Genomic DNA, 21022 nt, shown 5'->3' on the forward strand with positions numbered 1-21022 from the left:
TTTTAATGCTACATTCCTTAATATCTATAAAAAATTTTTTCAACTCAAGTTTAAACAATCTCGATTTTTATTAAAGAAAAGTATAAAATATTAAATTCTACGTTTTAAAACACTATTGTTTCAGGAATCAGTCAAGTCTCTTCATACTGCCAGCATGTTTCTACTGCTACCATAGTATCTTAAATAAGTCTATCTCCAACAATCTTGAATTCTGAAAAATAAATAGGAAAAAAACCATAAATTGATGTTCTCAAATCCTCTTCAAAATTTTTACCTGTGATTAACACATAAAATTGACCATCCTAACCATCTCAAGGTGTCCATTTGCGTAGTGTGAGCAGCAGCCCCCCTAACTGGAGTGGAGTGATCTTTGAGTTGCATTTCCCCAGTGATCAGTGCAGTTGAGCAGCTAGGCTGTAGGTAATAATACTTTATATGACACATGATTTGCAAAAATGTTTTCTCCATAGTTTACTCATGTGGCCCCCTACTGGACATTTACGTTACCATCTTCCTGCTGCAAATATCTCTGTAATTTGTAAATGTTGTATAAGCAGAAATGTTCAGAAGAGGTTATACCCCCACCAACTCCATTATACTCTTCATGATTTCTGTACTTCACGTTTATTTTCTCACCTCTGAATTAATACTTAAAAAAATTTTTTTGGGTGGGGGTTAAGTTTGTTTTCAGAGGAGGTATTGGGCGTTGAATCCAGGACTTCATGCATATTAAGCACATGCTCTACCACTTGAACTGTACCCTCCCCTCTGAATTAATACTTGTAACACTAAGCTATATTAACTAGAATTTAGTTAACGGGTAGAGTAACATCCAATTTATTATGTTCACGACCCTTAGAGATAATGCTGATTACAATAAACACACTAACAAAGCCTAGTTAAGGACGACAGGCATTTGAAAGTCCATGTGTTATTCAAATCTTACCTCTTTTAACTAGACTGGTACCACTTTTCAACATAGATATTAATAATAAAACTTCTTGGGTTTCCCTGGGAGTCGTGCCATTTTTTTTTCCATTTCTTTTTTTAGTTTGTTCGCTTTGTATCTCTCCGCCATCGCTCTGAGATCCTCCGGGATACTCTGAAACCACGGAACGTGTTATCAGGATTGAGATGATTCTTTACTGTAACAGCTCTTCTACAATATACTAAAATGCCTCCAAATCTTCAGAGAAGCTCTATTGATTACATGGCATCTTCCAAGCAGGATGCAGTGTTTCCCTCGGCATATGAAGCACTGAATCTTCACGCCATAAAAACCACTGTCAGCAACGATGCTGTGCTGCCACTCCACTGCTTCCTGGTGCCCCACCCTGGCGCCGTGTTCTGTACGTCCCCTCACCTGCTTCCTCTGCAGCTCTCCAGCCTCCAGCCCGCTGGGCTCTTCCTCAGCGATCCTCCTCCCTATTGAACTAGGATCCCCCAGTTATATGTTATCATGCCTCATCTTCGCCATGTTTAATCAATGCATTTCTTGGTAGACAGGAAGCCCCACCACTTGGGATAAGTGAAATTTTAACGTTAGAACGTGCGTTGTACATTCTCACCTGATTTGCTCTTTCCAGAATATTAATTAACTCGCTGGCAATCTTCCAATCACTTCTAGTGATAAGGGTAATAGATACCCCAGTCCTCCTTCAAGGGGGAAAAACACTCAATGTAATTTGATTTATAATTTATATTCATGACTCAGCTAGCCAAACAATTACAACAGCAGCAGCAAAACCTCAACTGTTTCACAACTCTACCTTGTATTAAGATTTAGTCATTCAGGGGGGAAGGGAGTGGGAAGGGATAAACTGGGAGATTTGCAGATACTGACTGGTATACATAAAATAGATAAACAAGTTTATACTGTATAACACAGGGAAATATATTCAATATCTTGTAGCTTACAGTGAAAAAACATGAAAATGAATATATGTATATTCATGTATGACTGAAGTATGGTGCTGTACACCAGAAACTGACACAACATTGTAAACTGACTACACTTCAATAAAAATTTAAAAATGTAAAAAAAAAGATTTAATCATTCAAACAGCAATTTGGAATCTGAATAACCTGCAGCTGTTTAAACAGCGTGTTACAGGGGAGTTATATTATGATGGTGCTTTCAGGGTAAAAAGGTCCTCTTACACATGCCAGCTTGGCCAACAGAGTAACCACTGGGCACGGACTGAAATCGGACAGTGACAGGCAGCCAGCAGCAGAGCGGTCTGGTTGATTCCGGAAAAGGCCAACTGGGCAGGGACAAAGTAATAAAGTAGGTTTGGGGTACAGCCCAGACAATTTACTGGCAAGAGGACAACAGTTTTCAAGTAAGAACAGCCTGTGAGGAGAGTAGGGAGGAGCCAGGTCTGGCTGCTTTCCATGGGGAGGCTGTGCCTACTTACCCTGCTCTTCCGGTGCGCCCCACTCTGTGCACATACTCTTCGATGTTGCGGGGAAAATCGTAATTATACACATGTGTGATATCGTGGACGTCGAGACCACGAGATGCTAAATCAGTAGCAATCAGTATTCTCACTTTTCCTAAAGAGTAGAGACACATTCTGGTACAAACCAACCCAAGACACATCCAATCAGGTGAACGATTATTGCTTTCAGTATTAAAACGCTTGAGGTAAGGGGAGGGTAGAGCTCAGTGGCAAAGCACATGCCTAGCAAGCACGAGGTCCTGGGTTCCATCCCCAGTGCTGCCATTAAAAATAATAATAAATGAATAAAGAAATGAAGCCAATTATCTCCTCCCACCACCAAAACCAAATAAATAAAAATTTAAAAATAAAATAAATAAATAAATAGAACCTAATTAACTCCCCCCACCATAAATAAATACATAAAACCACGTAAGATAGTGAAAATGGAAAAGGGGTGCTTTTAAGTCTTAACTGCTGGCAGGTTACAACACAACAGATGACCACACTTCTAACGGTCCCTGGTCATCTGAACCGTGTCAAAGGTAGGTGCTCTCCGGTAAATTATCCCCCACTGCAAATTACTACCTTGACATCCAGGTTTAAACATTAGCCTGAGATAGTTCTGAGAATCTGATTAATATTTAGAACTCTTAACAGCCGTTCTGGGATCTGCCCACCAAGGACAGATCTTAGAAATGGGTTTCATGAAAAGCTGCCATCACTCAGGCAAGCCCAGCACAGTATATATATTTTTAAGTCTCTTTTTCTTTTTTTTAATTAAATTTTTTTTTTATTTTTGGAGGGGAGAGGTAATTAGGTTTATTTACTTATTTATTTTTAATGGAGGCACTGGGGACTGAACCCAGGACCTTGTGCGTGCTAACCCTCCCCCCACGGTATACTTTTAAGCTGTGATATTAATTGTACAAATGTACCTGTTCTAAAGTTTTTTAATGCTCTCTCTCGATCGCTCTGTTCTCTGTTGCCGTGCAGAGACTCTACAGATATGCGTCGGATACCCAGGTCACTCGACAAATGGTCAGCGCTGAAGCCAAAGATAAAGTCAGGGATCTAAGTGATTATTCTCATACCACCATCAGTTCATCAATTTTATTTCCATTAACAAAAGCCTGAAGTCACAATACTGTTAAGACATACACAACCCCTCTTGAAATAAGCATACAAATAGAAACAATGCTCCAGCCAAACCCAGGGCTGATGATGGGAATGTGAAGAAGATACCCACACAGCTTTCCGGCTAACAAATATGATGACTTTGTCTCTGGGAGACATGCTCTCTATGAAAGTCTGGATGTGCGACCGTTTCTCATCTTCTGTGGTGACAATTATATTTTGCTTCACAGTACTTACAGCCTAAAGGGTTCAAAGATCACAGGACATCAACATTAATGGTGAGGTTCAAAATCTACCTTATTTCTGTCTTGGTTAAATGTTCTCAGAAACTGCTAGCAGGAAAAATGGCAGATCCTTGCAAAAGTGACCTGTTTCTATTCAAGGATTTACAGCTCAGCCTCTTGCTTTTTACTCACCCGAGCTAAGCTGCAAACTCTTGAATGCTTGGCAGTGTTGAAAGCAACCTTTGTAGGAGAAGGAATAACCCTGGTTTGAGGCCAAGGTTATGAAAACTGTCACCATGAATTATGGGTACACCCTTACAGTGAAGGAAGATGATCAGCTTATGACAGAAAGAACTTGCATTCAGTAAATATTTTGACAACTTCACGCAAAATTTCAAAAGATCATTGGTACCATTTTTTGACCCAGAGATAGAACAGATTTTAGTAGCGTTTAATGAAAAAAACCAAGCATTCACCCTGTCTTTTCTGTGAAATCTAATGAAATAAGCCTAGGCAATGATCCATTATTAATTACTAGTGAGGAAGTAAAAAAGGTCAGTTTTCATGAATAATTAGTGGAAAGGCCATTATGATCATAAATGATTAATGAAATTAATGGATTAATTTCAATTATGAAGTGGAAAGCCAGAGAACTATATTTATAATGGCCAAAACATGAAATAATTAACATTTCCATAGTTAATGAGACATAAACAATAGCAATAAAAAACAAGCTTACAACTAGATCCAAAGTCCCAACATATACAATCATGGGCTCTTTCAAATAAGATTGTGCAAGTCTCCGGACAGCATATGGCCAAGTTGCGCTGGGAATAAAACATGATACACGAACGTTAAACATTTATTATAAATCTAACATTATTAAGATTCCCTAAGAATGCTATGAACCAAATTACCTGTGAAAGACAAAATTGAGGTTTTTAATGAGGCAGATTTTACAATGTGTGCTTTCACAATGAATTGCTCAACTACAATGAAGCTACTGGTTTTAACCTTTAAATAAGTTTAATGAATAGGTTTGTCAACCACAGGTGAAGGAGATCTACACCTTTCTAATCTATGGAAAGGCAAAATGAGTTCAGGTTTTAGATTTCTCTTGGCCTTTAAAAAGGGCAAAAAACCAAAAAAAAACCTAAACAAACAAACAAAACAAACACCCCAGTATTTTTCATACACTATCAGCACGTAAAACCAAGGGCTTATGCCAAACAAAAACGTGTTAACTGTACTGATGAATGGGTATGTAAATTCAGATGTTTTCTTCACCCATATATGACGGAAGTAACCACCTTCTGCATAAAGATGTCAAGTTTAGAGAAAACAAAGTGAGTAAGTTTAGTGTATTTCCTCAATCACATACTGTTCTTTTTTATGCTAATGACAAAGGACACAAGCCCAGGACAAAATGGTCTACAGATCACCCCGCATTTAAATAACAATCATTGCTGCCTCTGCTTTATTTTGGGCTAAGAAGTATTTGGCTAATATTTACCTCTAAGGACAGGTGATCACTTTTTCAAATCTAAGACCCCCTAGAAAGTCTACCCTGCATGTTCTTATAAAAATCTTATTTATACTCCAGGGGTCACTGTCACACTGTTAGACTGAGCTGCCTACACTAAGTGATGCCATCTTTCACCTACGATGTCAGAATGCTTTCAAGTAAGCTCTAAAATCTGGTGCGGAAAGCCAGGAACGGCTCCGTTCTGCTGCTTTCTCCTTTGCAGACTAGCAAACTGGACCTACCTTGTCATAACTGTCTGCCTGTCCGGGGCGTACATCCAGTAAAATCTTCATTATCTGGGGTTCAAATCCCATATCCAGCATCTTGTCAGCTTCATCTAATACCTGCATTAAAAACGGCCAGAGGTGGAAGGTAGCTAATCCGTAGGCAGTCTTCATGAATACTAAGGTGACTTTTTCATCTCCCCAATGACCTAAGCTATCTGTGGCTGCAGCACAGATTGATTTCAGTTTGCTAACTGAGAGTTTCTAAATCTATTTATGAAAAAATATTTAAATGCCCAAAATATTCATGTGGAATTTTTGGACTTACCTGCATTTTCCAATATTTACTAAGAACACTAAAAATGGGATTATCTGAAAATCCTTATTTTAACAAACCAGAGGGAATGGGAAACACTTCTAGGATTTCAGACCGTCATGAAATGGACAGCCATTCTCCGCCCCTCCCCTTGTCTGAAGGTGGCCGACAGCAAAGGCTAAATGAGCCATGCTGCTAATTTACCTCCTAAGGTGTATTTAGCACATCAGAAATATCTTTTCTCTTGACATAAAGAAAAAAGACAATGAAATTTCAGTACATGGACAGCCATTCCGAAAGACTGATCTGACTTGAGTTCAGTTCTCCTCCCAGTACCCCAAGCCCTGCTCCGCGATTACCAGGTAGGTTATGCTCTTCAGGTACACAAAGTTATTCATTTGCAGATCGTTGAGCCTTCCGGGAGTGGCAATAATGATATCTACACCTTTCGATAAGTCCTTTATTTGTCCGTCTCTATCTCCACCACCGTATATACAAATACTTGAAAAAAATACAGACGTTCACAATCAGGGTAAGGAATATCCCATCACATGTCAAAATCCCAACCGACCTACGCATTTTGGGTGTAATAACAAAATAAAGTATGTAAATCAAAAGAGGTATCAGGAGCCTTGGGCAGTACCAGCCCCTCTCTGAGAACTGTCCACAACCATCACCCCACAGCGGCGTGTCCTACAAAGAGTCACGTTTCCATCCTTGTTATCTGACCTGACCGCCCCCCCCCCACCCTAGCTACGGTTGATGTGGACCAGGGGTAACACCTGACCCAGGCTCAGCCAATCGGATTCTCATGATGTATGAAAAGTAATGGGGAGAACGTGTAAGGCTACAAATGATGAAAATGCTGCTGCCAGAACGGCCAAAGAGATGACTTACCTTCTAAGACCTTTGTATGAATATTTAGAACACTCAGATTCCACTTGCAAAGCTAACTCCCGAGTGGGCGTAAGGACTAACATGCCGGGCCCATTCCTGGCTCTTTGGAGAGAAGATATTATTAAAGTACCCATCTCAGATACATAGTCCCTTCATTTGGTGCTTTCCAAATTTGTAGCAGTGAGTGTCAAAGTCACAAACATGAACCATAAAAAGGGGGAGAACTACAGAAAAACAGCCAAACAGGAAAATCCTAGGGCTCAGATACCAGCCTTCCATTTGACACAGCCAGTGCTTTCCTGCGTCAAGCATCCTCTCACAGGAATTGTATCGGAAATGGTAATTTAAACAATTTGTTTCACATGTTTCACTATAAGACTTTAATCCTACATACTGCTTCCTAAAAATGTTCGGTTAGTTTATACTCCACCCGCACAATATATGAATCTATTCAACCCCTAAAGAGAACCCGGACGTAGAAATTCTTACACAGGCTGTGAGTCAATATGAATAAATCCAGGCATTAAGTAGGACAAAGTCTTCCCTGTTCCGGTTTGGGCTACTCCTATAAGATCTATTCCTTGTAGAATGATTGGCCATGCCTGTGACTGAAACAGAATGATACATATCACAAAAAGGGCCTTTTTTCCTGTGATGTGCCCCTCTTCTCCCAGCCCCAAACTCCTTTCAACATTCTGAGTGCTGGGCAGCAGTGGGAGAGGCGGGGGCTGGGGAACGCCATCAAAGACACAGCTCCTCCCTGGTGATGTAACTTCTAACCATCAGAAATTGTTTGGGGGTCGGGAGGACAATTGGTAAAATACTTAAGTTTAAAAAAAACACACCTGGAGGGGGAGGGTATAGCTGAGTGGTAGAGTGTGTGCCTAGCATGAACAAGGTCCTGGGTTCAATCCCCAGTATCTCCATCGGAATAAATAAATAAACCTAATTACTTCCCCCCAAACAAAAAAACAACAAAACATTTAAATAAGTGAAAAATGAACATAAAAAAAATTAAGAAAACATACCTGAATTGGTGTTGGCTTTTGAAAACCTGCCTTTTCAATGTTTTTCATAACTTCAGGGTAACACTGAAATGCGTCCTCAAATGTACACGTCGGATTGGGAATAGGACGTTTCTCCCCGTCTTTCAGGTCGTCACACGTTATGTTATAATTTTCCTTCCTTTAAGGAAAATAGAACAAGGATTAGTGGCTTTGGTCATGGTACTCCCCAAGCAAGCAGTTTTTCCCAACATTAGTCCAGGTTATATCTAGAAATTCAATTGCCAACTGATAAAGATGTAAGAAGAAATGTGAGCGAGCCCATCTTTTTCTAAACAGAATAGTTCTAGAATAAAAAACTGCAATGTACCTATGACTGGGCCGATGAAAATTTTACAGAAAGGTTAACAATAGACCCTGAGGTGGGGAGGGTGCAGCTCAAGCGGCAGAGCGCATACTTGGCATGCCCGAGGCACTGCCGAGGCCCTGGGTTCAATCCCTGGCACCTCCTCTAAAAAATAAAATAAGTAAACCTAATTACCTCCCCCCTGCCAAACAAACAAACAAACAAACAAATAAAAAGTTTTAGGGGAAAAAAATGGATTTAAAAAAATTAAAAAAAAAAAGAATGGAGCCTGAAAATTATGCACTTCATGAATCGAAGTCAGATTTGGCAAATACCTGACGGCCCACAGTGTTTCACACACATTTCTAAAAATTAATCCTCAACAGTCCTTGGAAGTGGGAATTATTCTCATTTGACAGGTGATCTTTAGTTACTTGTCCAGGGTCTGAGCCCTACCCCTAACCTGGAACAACTGTTCTATCTGCTATACCACTATCTTAGTTTTGTAACAGATATTAATAGAAAAAAATATTGCCTTACGACCTATTTAATTCCAGATAATGAAGACTGAAGAGGAAGACATTATTCTGATATTCAGATCAGGTCAATTTCTTAGGATCTGCAACAGCAGCAGAAATACTTCTCTAAAACGGCTGTCTAATACAGCAGGCACTAACCACACTGCTCTTCATATTAAAAATTCAGTTCCTCATTTATACTAGCTGTATTTCAAGTGTTCAGTGGCTATATGGATAGTAACGCCTCTACTTGACTCCAATATAGCTCATTTTCCCTCTTTGCCAAAAGTTCTGTTGGACAGCAATGTTCTGAAATATATTATGTAGGATGCAACCAAGTTTTCTTTTGAATATGTAAGCTATAGCCTCAAATGCAATCATTTCAAATCTTTTCCTAAAGAGTTAATAGCATACCTATATAAACATTAACAAGTAATAAGACCACTCACCTCCAATTGTCTACCTGTTCCTGTGACATTGAACTTGTCGTTTCTGACTCCACGTAAAAGTTTTTCTTAATTGAAGGTAAACCTGGGACAGAGACGAAAATTCAACCTTGGATGAATAATGAGAATTTACATTTCATTGACACGAATTCCACACTTGGCCAGCCAGGTTTACACCAGCCTCTAAGAACTCTCCCTTTTTGGTTTGTCTTCCAATTACATTGTTCACACAAGAAAGAGACCTTTAATAATGAAATATGAAAGAAACCACGCTTCACAGGTGACTGATGATTCTTCTCTATAGCTGACGGACTTTTTCTTTGAAGGTCTATCCTATTACTATTTAGGAATAAAATATTTCTCCTATTCCATCCTCTGAAGCTACTTTGTTTTCTTCTTTAAATGCTTATCATAACTCCTCCAAACTTAAATCCTTTTTCTGGACCCCCGTCCCAAATCTCCCCACATACATGTGGTTGTGATGCCCCTGGACAGGCTGACCATCGCAGTGGAATTAACCACTGTTAAAATTTGTCTGAGTTTAGTGCTCACTTTTTAACTTTAAATCAGTGATGTTGTATTGCTGCCTCATTTTGATCACCAGATTAGCACTTGAACTTACTCTGAAATTCAAACTCTGAATTTCTTCTCAAGAACTGTATGATTTTGTTTAAAATTCTTTTCTTTTTATTTATTTTTAAATTTGTATTTATTCCTTTCTGAGGGAGGAAGGTAATGAGGTTTTAATTTATGTATTTATTTTAATGGAGGTACTGGAGAGTGAACTCAGGACCTTGTGCATGCTAAGCACACACTCTACCACTGAGCTATACCCTCCCTTCTTATCAAATGTTTTTCCCTTTTTATTTTGCCATCGTTGGCCAGGACACTCCAAGATCAATTTTTGCTTAGTCCATAGCTAGATGTTAACTCATGGTTGGCAGGTTTACTCACTTCATTTCCCTTTTGGCCCAATTTTCTTTGTATTTTCATTGAACTTGTGCAGTGAGTTACCTCAAATAAGACAAGGTATAAATAAATTTAACATTTTAACTTTCCATTTATAACAAAGATCGCAACACAGACAACACTGAAATTACCATGCCCCAGGGACTAACTCCAGCGTTTCAAGTTCTACTGTCATTTTGCATATAGATTTCATTCCTGAAAGCAACACACTACTTAGAGGCTAAAAAACCTCAGTTAAGAGAAACACCACCACCTGTACATGTCGGGATGCAGCACTAACCTGCCCACTTCTTTTCGCTCCATTTACAAATATTTTCTCGCAAGCTATCCCAATCAATCAACTTCTGATCTCTTGAAACATCCTTCCTTGCGTCTTTTCCACCAGAAGTTTGGATAGCAGCAACATCTGTTTCCAAACAAACAATTAGTTTCCAAACAAATCCTACCAGTCCAAGGCCAAAACTATTTTTACTATTTTCTGTTTTTAATAACCCAACAATAATGCTTGAAATAGAAAATTCAGGAATTCAGTCCAACAGTGCCATGATAATTCTGGTCAGGATTTGTCAAGTTATCTACTTCAGATTTCTGAAATGCAAAAAAAATTTACTGGGTAAGTTAAGTAGCATGAGAGCCCAGTGTCTGCTAATAAGTCACACACCGCTTAATCTTTACAACAACGCTGTGCGGCAGACGCTGCCCCAGGTAAATGGAAGAAGTCATAGAGCTTTTCAGAGGTTCCTTCCCGAGAAACACCGAAAGGCGATGCTGCCATCTGATCCAATGCTTTTTGCTTCTGGAAATATTTCAATACGGCTTTTTCCCTAGTCCAAGCAGATCTGAGATTTTTTGAAAAATATCAAATAAGTAGTCAGTTTTCAAAGTCAGGCACATTCCAGGGAAGTGACCACTAGGCAGGAGACCACGACTAATCCTTGCTCTACCATCAACAGTGAAGTGTCTTAAAAGGTTGTTTTCTTTTTACTCAAAAGAAAGTTCCTAGGCTGAACCACAGAGGTTAAGTGTTTTGATTTGAGGAAAAACATGCTAGGATTTCATAGGAAAAAAAATTCTGTAACAGACTAGATTTAATGAAAGCAATCCAAAGCTTTGCTGTCAGGAAAAGCAGCTATAACATGGCTTATAACATGAGTAAAACATTTAAAATTTTACAGGGCTTTAGTGGGTAAAAATTACTTACCAACTCTGGGTTCTGATTTGTATTCTTCTTGTTTTTTAACAAGATCATCTATCACCGTTTTCGCTTTGCTCTGCATTGCCTTGGTGCCAAAAATCCTTACTTCTGCCTCAGGGTACCCTTTTATTACCTAGATACAAGGGGAAAAATAGGTGAGACTGAAGTTCCTTCATCCTTCTCCCCTCCAACAATCACTCGACTTCAAACAGTATAAAAGTATAAAGTAAATATAGTATTGCTATCAATCAGCGTCTAAGATATTATGAATGGACTACAGTTTAGGTGAGTTAAGAAGTATGAAAAGCTTTGGTAACTTACCTAAGTTACCACAGTATGTCAGCAACTGAACAGAGACTAGAGTTAGGAATGAACTATGCTTTTTAAAGATTTAAGAACACAGATCACTTACCTGTATTTTGGTGGATGTTGTGCTCTGAATCTCATTTATTTTTGATCCACCACGGCCTGTTTTTAAAAATAAAGGAATTTTTAAAAATAAATAAATAAAAATAAAAATAAAGGAATAAAAAAAAAGCAACTTGAAATCAATAAGGGGAAATTTACCTACTTTGCTCAAAGAACCTTCTCTAGTTCCTTCCCAAATCATCCAAACAAAGGCTCCTAGGGTTCAGTAATCACTTTCAGTTTGGAAAAAGGAAAGCATTTCTATTTCAAATTTTGGTGGGTGGTAGGAGGCTCCTTCCCCAGAGTAGGTACTAAGGAGCCATCATCAGCCCAAGCAAAGACAAGACTAATTGGACCCAAAGTGTTGGCAAGAATGTGGAGAAACTGGAACCACTGCACATTACAACTCAATAAAAAAGTTCCAGTTACAAAGAGTCAAAATTCTTGAATAGATATTTCTTTAAAGATATATTTATGTTCAACGGGTATATATGAAAAGATGGCGAAGTCAGAGAAATGCAAATCAAAACCACAGTGCGGTATCACCTCACTGCCTGTTACCATGGCTAGCATCAAAAAGACAAGGGGTAACAAGTGTTGGTGAGGATGTGGAGAAAGGGAACCCATATGCACTGTGGGTGGCAATGAAAATTAGTGTGGCCGCTATTTAAACATTATGGAGGTTCCTTTGAAAAGTAAAAATAAAGTTACCATATGATCCAGCAATTCCATTCCTGGGAATTTATGCACAAGAATTGGAATTAGGATCTCCAAAAGATACCTACACTTCCATATTCATTTCACCATTATTCACAGTAGCTAAGAAGTGGGAATTACCTAATTATCTGTCAACAGAAGATTGGATGAAGAAAATGTGGTATATACATACAATGGACGTTTTCAGCCTTAAAAGGAAATCCTGCTATTTGTGACAACATAGATAAACCTTGAGGACATTACACTTGCCATTTGTGACAACATAGATAAACCTTGAGGACATTACACTAAGTGAAATAAGCCAATCACAAAAAAACAGTGGGCTACTTCTATCAGGTATTTAATGTAATCAAACTTATAGAAACAAAGTGGAACGGTGGTTGCTAGGGATGGGGGAATGGGGAAATGAGTAGTTCAGTAGGTAGACTGTCATGCATGATGAGAATCTTCTAGAGATCTACTACACAACGTTGTTCTTACAGTCAACAATATTGTACCATACACTGTACGCTTAAAATCATTGTCTACTACAAGTGGCAAACCTAAATTCCAATCTTTTTTTGGGAGGGGGAGGTGATTAGGTTCATTTATTTATTACTATTTATTTTAACGGAGGTACTGGGGATTGAACCCAGGACCTTGCTGCATGCTAAGCACACGCTCTATCACTGAGCCAAGCCCTCCCCTCTAAATTCCAATCATTTTAAAATGCTTTTCAAAAATGAATTTGTAAGACTCAAGATATACTAAGAAAAAAGATGCTGTTTTCCAGCAGATAAATCATATTCAAGTTAAAGAAACTAAATGCAAGATATGGGTAATGTTCTGAGCAGCCTTTAATATCCTTCATCATCTTTGGTTAATGGCTCTAACCCGTGCTTCAGCCGACTGACTTCAGCACTCCTCTCTTGTTCATCTTGGGGTAAGCTGCCAAAGATCTGATCTTTCATCCCAAAGATTTCATAAGTCTAAGAGTCTGTTCTCCCAAAACATCGTGTATATAAAATATCAAAAGCTACACTGAATGACACCATTCTAGCACCAGAAGGTATTAGAAGTATTATAAGAAGAGAGCTGAGTCTCTTCGGGTGGCAGATGATTGGAGGGGAGGAGAGTGGGCGGGGACGCTGGGCCCAGTCCCCGCCCACCTCCCCGGCCAGGCCTGCGTGCCCACCCTTCGGCTCTCACCGATCACCGCGCCGACCCAGTCGTTCTTCAACCTGAAGGACAGTGGCGGTTCCTGAAAACTAGCGACCCCAGGCTGCTGAAGGCCACAGGAGTCCCTCCAGCAGCCGACTCTGCCGCGCCTATGGCCTCCTCGCCCTCTCGGGTTCGTCTCCTCTGCCGACCGCCTTTCCAGAGCCCGAGACACTGCCTCGCCCCGCCCGGAAGCAACGACCCAAGAGGAGGCGTTGGCGCCTGCTTCCTGCCTGGACATGGTTCCGGAAGAAGATCCGGCACGTCCGACGTCGTTGCAGCTGCAGCCCTCGTCCGACCGACGTCAAGCGAGTCCACAAGGGCAACCACGCAGCTGCAAATCTAGGGCTGCGCGAGCCCCGCCCCGCCCCGCCCAGCCACGCGTCCATTGGTGGACGAGGCTCCATGGGCGGGGCCTGCAGGGCTCGCCCAATCCGCGCCATTCCTGCAGTGCGCAGGTTGGAGGAGTCCATGCGCCGCCCTTGCTCTTACCCGGGGCTTTTGCACTTTGCCGCTCTGAGCTCCCGTCTGTACCTACTTCCCGGGGCTCCAAAACATCTCCTAATGTGATTCGTAAACATCAGTCACTTTTAACACTGTGACCCAGTACAACACAAAAATTTGAAACAAAAGGTTGACAAAACAGTACTTACACCACCGCTACGTGAACAACACTTGGATATAGTTACGCCTATATTCGTTTGTTAAATGTTGACTGTAATCCACAAGATTGGGTGACCTGCAGTTTAAAAATCCCTGAACCGATAGATGCTGCTTCAAGGCTTCAAACAACACTTGACCTGAATGTTTGCTGTAATTTTAGGGCTAGTGAATAAATTGAATAAATACCTGAAGCACTCCTGAGATTGTAGGCTTGGCTCTGTGGCTAGACATGTTACTTCCAGGGATGCAAGCCAGAAGGGAGTGACCCTGTTTTGATTAGGATCGTGGAATTGTCTGAACAAATCTCAGTCTGATCATCTATCTAGCATAGTAGACATCTATTATACTGCTAGACATGTGGTCTGTGCCCAGGATTGAAAAAAAAGTACTACTCCTGGTCCATCGGGGTTGAACGGGTTAACTCACATGGAATTAACTGTAACTCAATAAATCCTGGATTTACAGTGTTATTGGAGCACCCAGGAAACACATAAAAAGATGAGTATTTTATATATTTAATCTCCATTTTCTAATCCTTACTGATATGGATTGTATTGATGATCTTTAAAAAGGAATTTTATTGAATTAGACTTGCCAATATTTTGTTGAGGATATTAGCATCTATGTTCACGAGAAATAGTTATGTACTTTACTTGCAATGTCTTTGTCTGGTTTTGGTATTAGGACAACGCCGGCCTCATAAAATGAGTTAGGAAGTTTTCCCTCTTCTATTTTTTACAAGCTATTGTAGAAAATTGGTATACTTTCCTAAACGTATCTTAGAATTCACCAGTGAACACATCTGGGCCTGATTCTTTCTGTTTTACAAGCTCTTAATTATGGATTTAATTTCTTTAATAAATATGTCTTATATGTAGTTCGTCTAATTTCTTCTTACATGAGTTTTGGCAGATTGTGTCTTTCAAGGACTTGGTCCATTTCATCTAAATTATCAAACTTGTGGAGATTGACTTGTTCATAGTATTCTTTTATTATCTTTTTGAAGTCCATGGGATCTGTAGTGAAGTCCCATCTTTCATTTCTGATACAAGTAATTTGTGTCTTCTCTTTCTTTTCTTAGTTTAGCCTGGCTAGAAGTGTATTGATTTTATTCAAAGAACCAGCTTTTGGTCTCACTGATTTTCTCTATTAATTTCCTGTTTTCAATTTCATTGATTTCTGCTCTAATTTGTATTATGTCTTTTCTTTTGCTTACTTTGGATTTAATTTGCTCTTTTCTAATTTCCTAAGGTAGAAACTTTGATGACCGATTCTAGATCTTTCAAAACAAGAAAGACAAAGAGGGGTCTTGTCACTGGGCAAGGCCTCATGGGGTCCTGCTTGGTTTCACTATCTTTTAATTTCTCTTGAGATTTCTTCTTTGACCCATGTGTTATTTAGAAGTGTGTTCTTTAATCTCTAAGTATCTGGGGATTTTCCAACTATCTTTCTGGTGATTGCTGATTCAATATTACTGAGGTCTGAGAACATACATTGTATGACTTCTATGCTTTTAAATTTGTTAAAGTGTGTTTATGGCCCCACATATGGTCTATCTTGGTGAATATTCCATGTAAGCTTGAGAAGAATGTGTATGCTGTTCTTGTTGGATGAAGCAGTCTATAGATGTCCATTATAACCAGTCGATTGATGGTGCTGTTGAGTTCAACTATGTCCTTACTGATTTTCTGCCTGCTAGATATGAGACAGGAAGGAAGGGGGCAGGGCACAGCCATTAAAGAAATGACACAGAAATTAGCACCAAGATGGCAGAAAAGTCAGCTCCCAATAGACCTGGAGGCCCAAGATCGCAGGAGAGCTGACCTTCAGAGGACCTTGAGCTTCATTATACACATTGTAATATATTAGCATGGTGAATGACACACATACAGGTGCCACAACAGTTCCAAGGCTAACCATGGAAGGTCAAAGAGAGGGCATGGCCCAATTCCTGGGAATCCCGGCCCCTTCCCCAAAGTAGTTGGACTAATCCTCTCACTTCTTAGCATATAAAAACCAGCAACACCACACCTCACGGCCTCTCTTGCTCCCTCACCTTCCGAGATGGCCCACACTCTGTATATGGAGTGTGTTATCTCCTTTTCTTTAAACTAAACACCAAAGCCCATACCTCTTGGCCTTTCTCTCACCTTCTGAGATGGCCTGCTCTCTGTCTATGGAGTGTACATCTCTTTAAATAAATCTGCTTTTAATCAACCACGGCTCACTCTTGAATTCTTTCCTTACTTGGTGGGTCACATCCCAGGGAATCGCCTGGGGCCTGGGACATGGCCACTCTCTCATGCCCCACATTTTTTTCCTGTATCAGATCAGTCCATTTCTGACAGAGGGTTGTTGAAGTCTCCAGCCACAACTGTGGAGTCATCTATCTCTCCTTGTAGTTCTATCAGTTTAGCCTCACATATTTTGATGCTTTGTTGTTAGGCATACACATGTTATGGTTTGTTATGGCTTTTGGAGAACTGAGCCCTTTATTATAAAAATGTCCCTCTTTACTCTTGCTAATTTTCCTGGCTCTGAAGTCCAGCATTCTTAGTCTCCTCATGGATTTTTAATAGTCTATAGATTTCTAAAGGCTTTTAATAGTCTTTCTCTATCCTTTTACTTTTAATTTATATGAAACAGAGCAGGACCCTACAAAAGACTTTCCCTATCCCCTGTTTGTTTGTAGGATGTATCTGTGAATTCTTCTGGAGGAACTAAGACCCATACTCAGGTGGAAGATGTAACTTCAGGCTGAGTACAAGATTCCTGAAGTACCACCCTGTTACCGCATCACCACCGACTAATCAGAAGAAAGTCATACACCCTGCAGCTCTCATCCCAAATTCAAATCCCAATGAAGAACTTATACAGGTCCTTATCAAACCCTTCTAAAAGATTAAAGAGGAGGGAACACTCCCAAACTCATTCTATGAAGCCACCACCACTCTGATGCCAAAACCAGACAAAGATACTACTTCAGACTCTTCCTCCAAAACTATCAGGGAGTTCAGCTGTTCTGAGCATGAGCCACCCATTCTCCTTGCTTGGCCCTGCAATAAACCTCTCTCGACTCCAAACTCTGACCTTTTGGTTTGTCTGGTCTCACCGTGCATTGGGCTCATGAACTTGGGTTCTTCAACTTGTATATGTCTTTATATTTAAAATAAGCTCCTAGTAGATAACATATTGTTGGGTCTTGTTTCTTGATCCACTCTGACTTCTAGATGGTATACTTGGACCATTAACATTAAAGTGATGACTGAAATAGTTGGATTAATGTCTGCTGTATTTGCTACTGTTCTCTATTTGTTGCCCTTGTTTTTTATTCCTGTTTTTTTCTTCCATTCTTTTCAACCTCTGTGGTTTTAATTGTGCAAATTGATTATTTTTCTTCTCCTGTCTTAGCACAACAATTACGTTCTTTATTTTTAAATTGAGTTGTTTTATTACTGCATTTTAAGGGTTCACTGTACACTTCATATACAAATCCTTTTTCAGAAATGTGTTTTGCAAACAGTTCCTTCACGTCTGTGGCTTGTCTTTTTATTCTCTTAGCAGTGTCTTTGACAAAGCAGTTTTAAATTTTAAGTATTGTCCTGCTTTCTGAAGAATTTTGTTCACTTTATTCTGCCATACAAAGGTGAATTCTACCAAAAACTTAAGGAAGAAATGATACCAATGCTCTAAAATCTCTTCCAGAAAGTAGAAGAGGGAATACTTCCTAACCCAGTCTGTGAGGCCAAGAGTGAGCACTAAGGTCAGCTATGGACTTTGGGTGGTAATGGTGTGCAGATGTGGGTTCATCATAGTAACAACTGTACCAGTACGGTGAGGGATGTTGATGGTGAGGGAGGTCCTGTGTTGGGGGATGGGGAGGAATAAATGAGGAATATATGGGAGATCTCTGTACTTTCTGCTCAATTTTGCTGTGCACTTAAAACTGCTCTATAAAAGTCTTTTGTGGGGGTAATTAGGTTTATTTATTTAATTATTTCTCTAATGGAGGGACTGGGGATTGAACCTAGGACTTCGTGCATGCTAAGCATGCACTCTACCACTTGAGCTACACCCTACCCCTGTAAAGTCTTTTTTTTTTTTTTTTTTTTTGAAGAAGAGTTTTGTGTCTGTCCAGCTTCCTTTTGTTTTGTTTTTAATTGGATCAGCTAATTCCTTTCCCTTGGGCAGCTGATTAGCAAAAGACAACATTCTGATGTTGTTTTTTCACTTGGTGAGAGGTGGTGACAAAAGGCACATGTGAGATGTTACTTCTAGGCAATACGAGTCCTTGTACTTTTCTGTGTTTTAAATTATTCATAAAATAGAGCAAAATGCATCCCCTGCCCAATCTGTGACACTAAGCCTTTGGCATAACCAGTCAGGACTTAAAAGGGCGTTCACTACTTAAAAGTAGAAAATCCAGTGTGGCTGTGGGCTTTAAGGTCCAGTCTATCACGTTTCCCCCAGACATGGACGGAAAAGTTAATAAAAAGGGTGAGTTCACAGGGACTTTGACCTGAGAGCCCCTGGAGGGTACACTTGCTTTTTGCAGACCCCAAAGGCCTCACTGGCTCTGGAGCAGCCCAGGGACTTCGCTTGCCCAGAAGGCAGAGGCTGATCTAGCCCCGGGCAGGGCCGCAACTCCGTGTGCCCTGCACCCCCTAACCCAGAAGCCGCGCCCGCCTCTTCCCCGCTGCCATCCGGGCTTGGATGACCCTTGATGCTCCTGTGTCGCCAGGCTCCAGAGACGACACGTCCTCAGTCCCAGCTGGGCCACGGCCCCCTCGCGTTCACACGATGGCGGGGTTCCCAGAGGTGGATAGGGTCGCCTCTGCGCATCTCCAGGGACCCCAGCCAGTAGGAGCCACTGTCCCACAACGGGCGGCAAACACCCTCCACCCTCACCTCTGCTCCCAAAGCAGCGGGACTTTACGCACCGACCAAGATGTGCCTTCAGGGGGAATCGTGATTCTGGAAATCAGACCCTGTGGATTTAACTTCTCCCCTGGTCCAGGGAGGAATGCACTGTCTCAGGTAGGGTCCCGACAACCGGCCAGGCTCGTCTTCTCACTTAATTCTTGGAAAACTCCTGTGAAGTGAGGTGGGTGTCCACGCTTCACAGACGGAGAAACTCAGGTCACGGAGGCCCTGCCCTCGGGACGCCAGGGGTTGCGCGATGCTGAAGCCGAGAGTCTCCGGCGGCTCCGCTTTGCCTCTCCAGGCCCCAGGGGAGCTCTTCCTGGAGGGGGGGGGAGGGGAGGGGGGGGAGGGGAGAGGTGGGGGAGGGGAGGGGTAGGAGGAGGATGTCAGCCTCCAGCTGCGACTCCTGTGCCAAGAAAAACTACCGCCCCCTCAATTAGGCTAGCTAGCTGTAGTTTTAAGATCATTATAGAACTGAGTTCACTGCACACAATTTCAAAAAATAAAAACATAACCTAGAGATAAATTTATTCCCTCCAAAATTTTTTCCAGGGAAATTTTTGGAAATTCTGGAAATTAGAAGCCATATATTGTTTTGCATGCTGACTTTTCCCCTTAAATTTTATAAAATAGGCATTTCCCCGTGTTATACATGTAATTCTTTATTACATACGTTGTTCTCTGTTTATAATTTGTTTTTACCTTCATACTTCGGGGGCGGTGCATAGGGGAATTTTTTTCCAACTAAAAGAAGTTTTAATTCTAATTTAGTAAAAACTATTACTGCCTTTTTGTTTTGTTTTTAATGGTGACAGCATTTGGGCCATGATCTGGAGATTCTCTTTAGCCTCGGATTATATAAACATTGATCAAGACATTCTTCCTGCACTGCTCTTTAAAAGATGCAAGAATATTTATTCTCTTTCTGCAAAACTCTTATATGTATATCAGACAGGCATTCACATTTATTTCAAAATATTCAGTGTCCCAGCACTGTTTCACTGTATTACACACACACACACGTTTCTGGATTTCCTATTCTGTGCCACAAAGGCAAGGAGATTGAGAAGAACTTGTTTGTATTTTTCAAGGATGACTTCGGCTGCTTTATGGAGAACAGACTTTAGAGGGGGAAAATTTTGATCTGATGGGAAAGTTGTAACTTAAGCATCTATAAGGCCATGAGGAAGCCATTACAGAGGTAGGGGTGATGGCTTGGACTAGTTTCTTAGCTGTGGAGGCCATGAGAGGACCTCCTACCTGAGATACATTTTGAAGGTAGAGAAGATAGGATTTGTTTATGGTGTGAAATGTGTCACAAAAAAGTCAGTCTGGTGAATGGCGGTGACCTTTACTGAACAGGAGAGAACGTGGCAAGGGTAGATGTGGGTAGCAGGTTAAATGATAGCCCTATTATAGTGCAGGGGCCAAGGAAGGAGTTGAATAATACTAAATAAACATTTTACTTCTCTGTTATTCTCTGTGGTTTGATACAAATAAAGCTGAAAAAAAAATCAGTCTCTAAAGAGAATGAAATGTGTTTGTGATCTTTGAATAGTAATTTCATATCTGAGGTTCTTCCATTCCTAATGGAAATATTCATAACATGCAAAGAAGTTTTCTGTATGCAGATAATAAAACAACTAATATTAATTGAGTGTTTGCTATTGGCTTGGCACAATCAAGGGCTTTAAATGTATTGACTAATTTAATCCTCACAACTCTAGGATGGAGGTACTATTATCCGCCCCCCCCTCAGTTTATAGATGAAAATTGAAGAACTGAGAGACATCTTGTCCAAAGTTACACACTGCTAGTTAGTGGTAAGCAGTGAGTGTAGCCAGAGGGAAAGGGGAGTGGGGCAGGCTCCAC

At 40.6% G+C, this 21022-nt stretch overlaps 1 protein-coding gene across 1 annotated transcript; it reads right to left on the reverse strand.

The window, feature by feature from the left end:
• Nucleotides 1–44: 44 nt before the first annotated feature.
• DDX43 (DEAD-box helicase 43) lies at nt 45–13874 on the reverse strand. Its single transcript, XM_032460320.1, is given in 18 exon segments — nt 45–211; nt 947–1102; nt 1569–1656; nt 2418–2556; nt 3380–3489; nt 3691–3818; nt 4542–4629; nt 5570–5595; nt 5597–5671; nt 6227–6368; nt 6765–6866; nt 7254–7372; nt 7793–7949; nt 9082–9163; nt 10328–10453; nt 11249–11375; nt 11655–11710; nt 13556–13874. Coding segments are annotated over 17 exon segments (1932 nt in total). The 5' UTR covers nt 13806–13874; the 3' UTR covers nt 45–211; nt 947–985.
• Between the last annotated feature and the right edge of the window lie 7148 nt (nt 13875–21022).

The sequence above is a fragment of the Camelus ferus genome, chromosome 18, assembly GCF_009834535.1.
Source record: "Camelus ferus isolate YT-003-E chromosome 18, BCGSAC_Cfer_1.0, whole genome shotgun sequence".
Lineage (NCBI taxonomy): Eukaryota > Metazoa > Chordata > Mammalia > Artiodactyla > Camelidae > Camelus > Camelus ferus.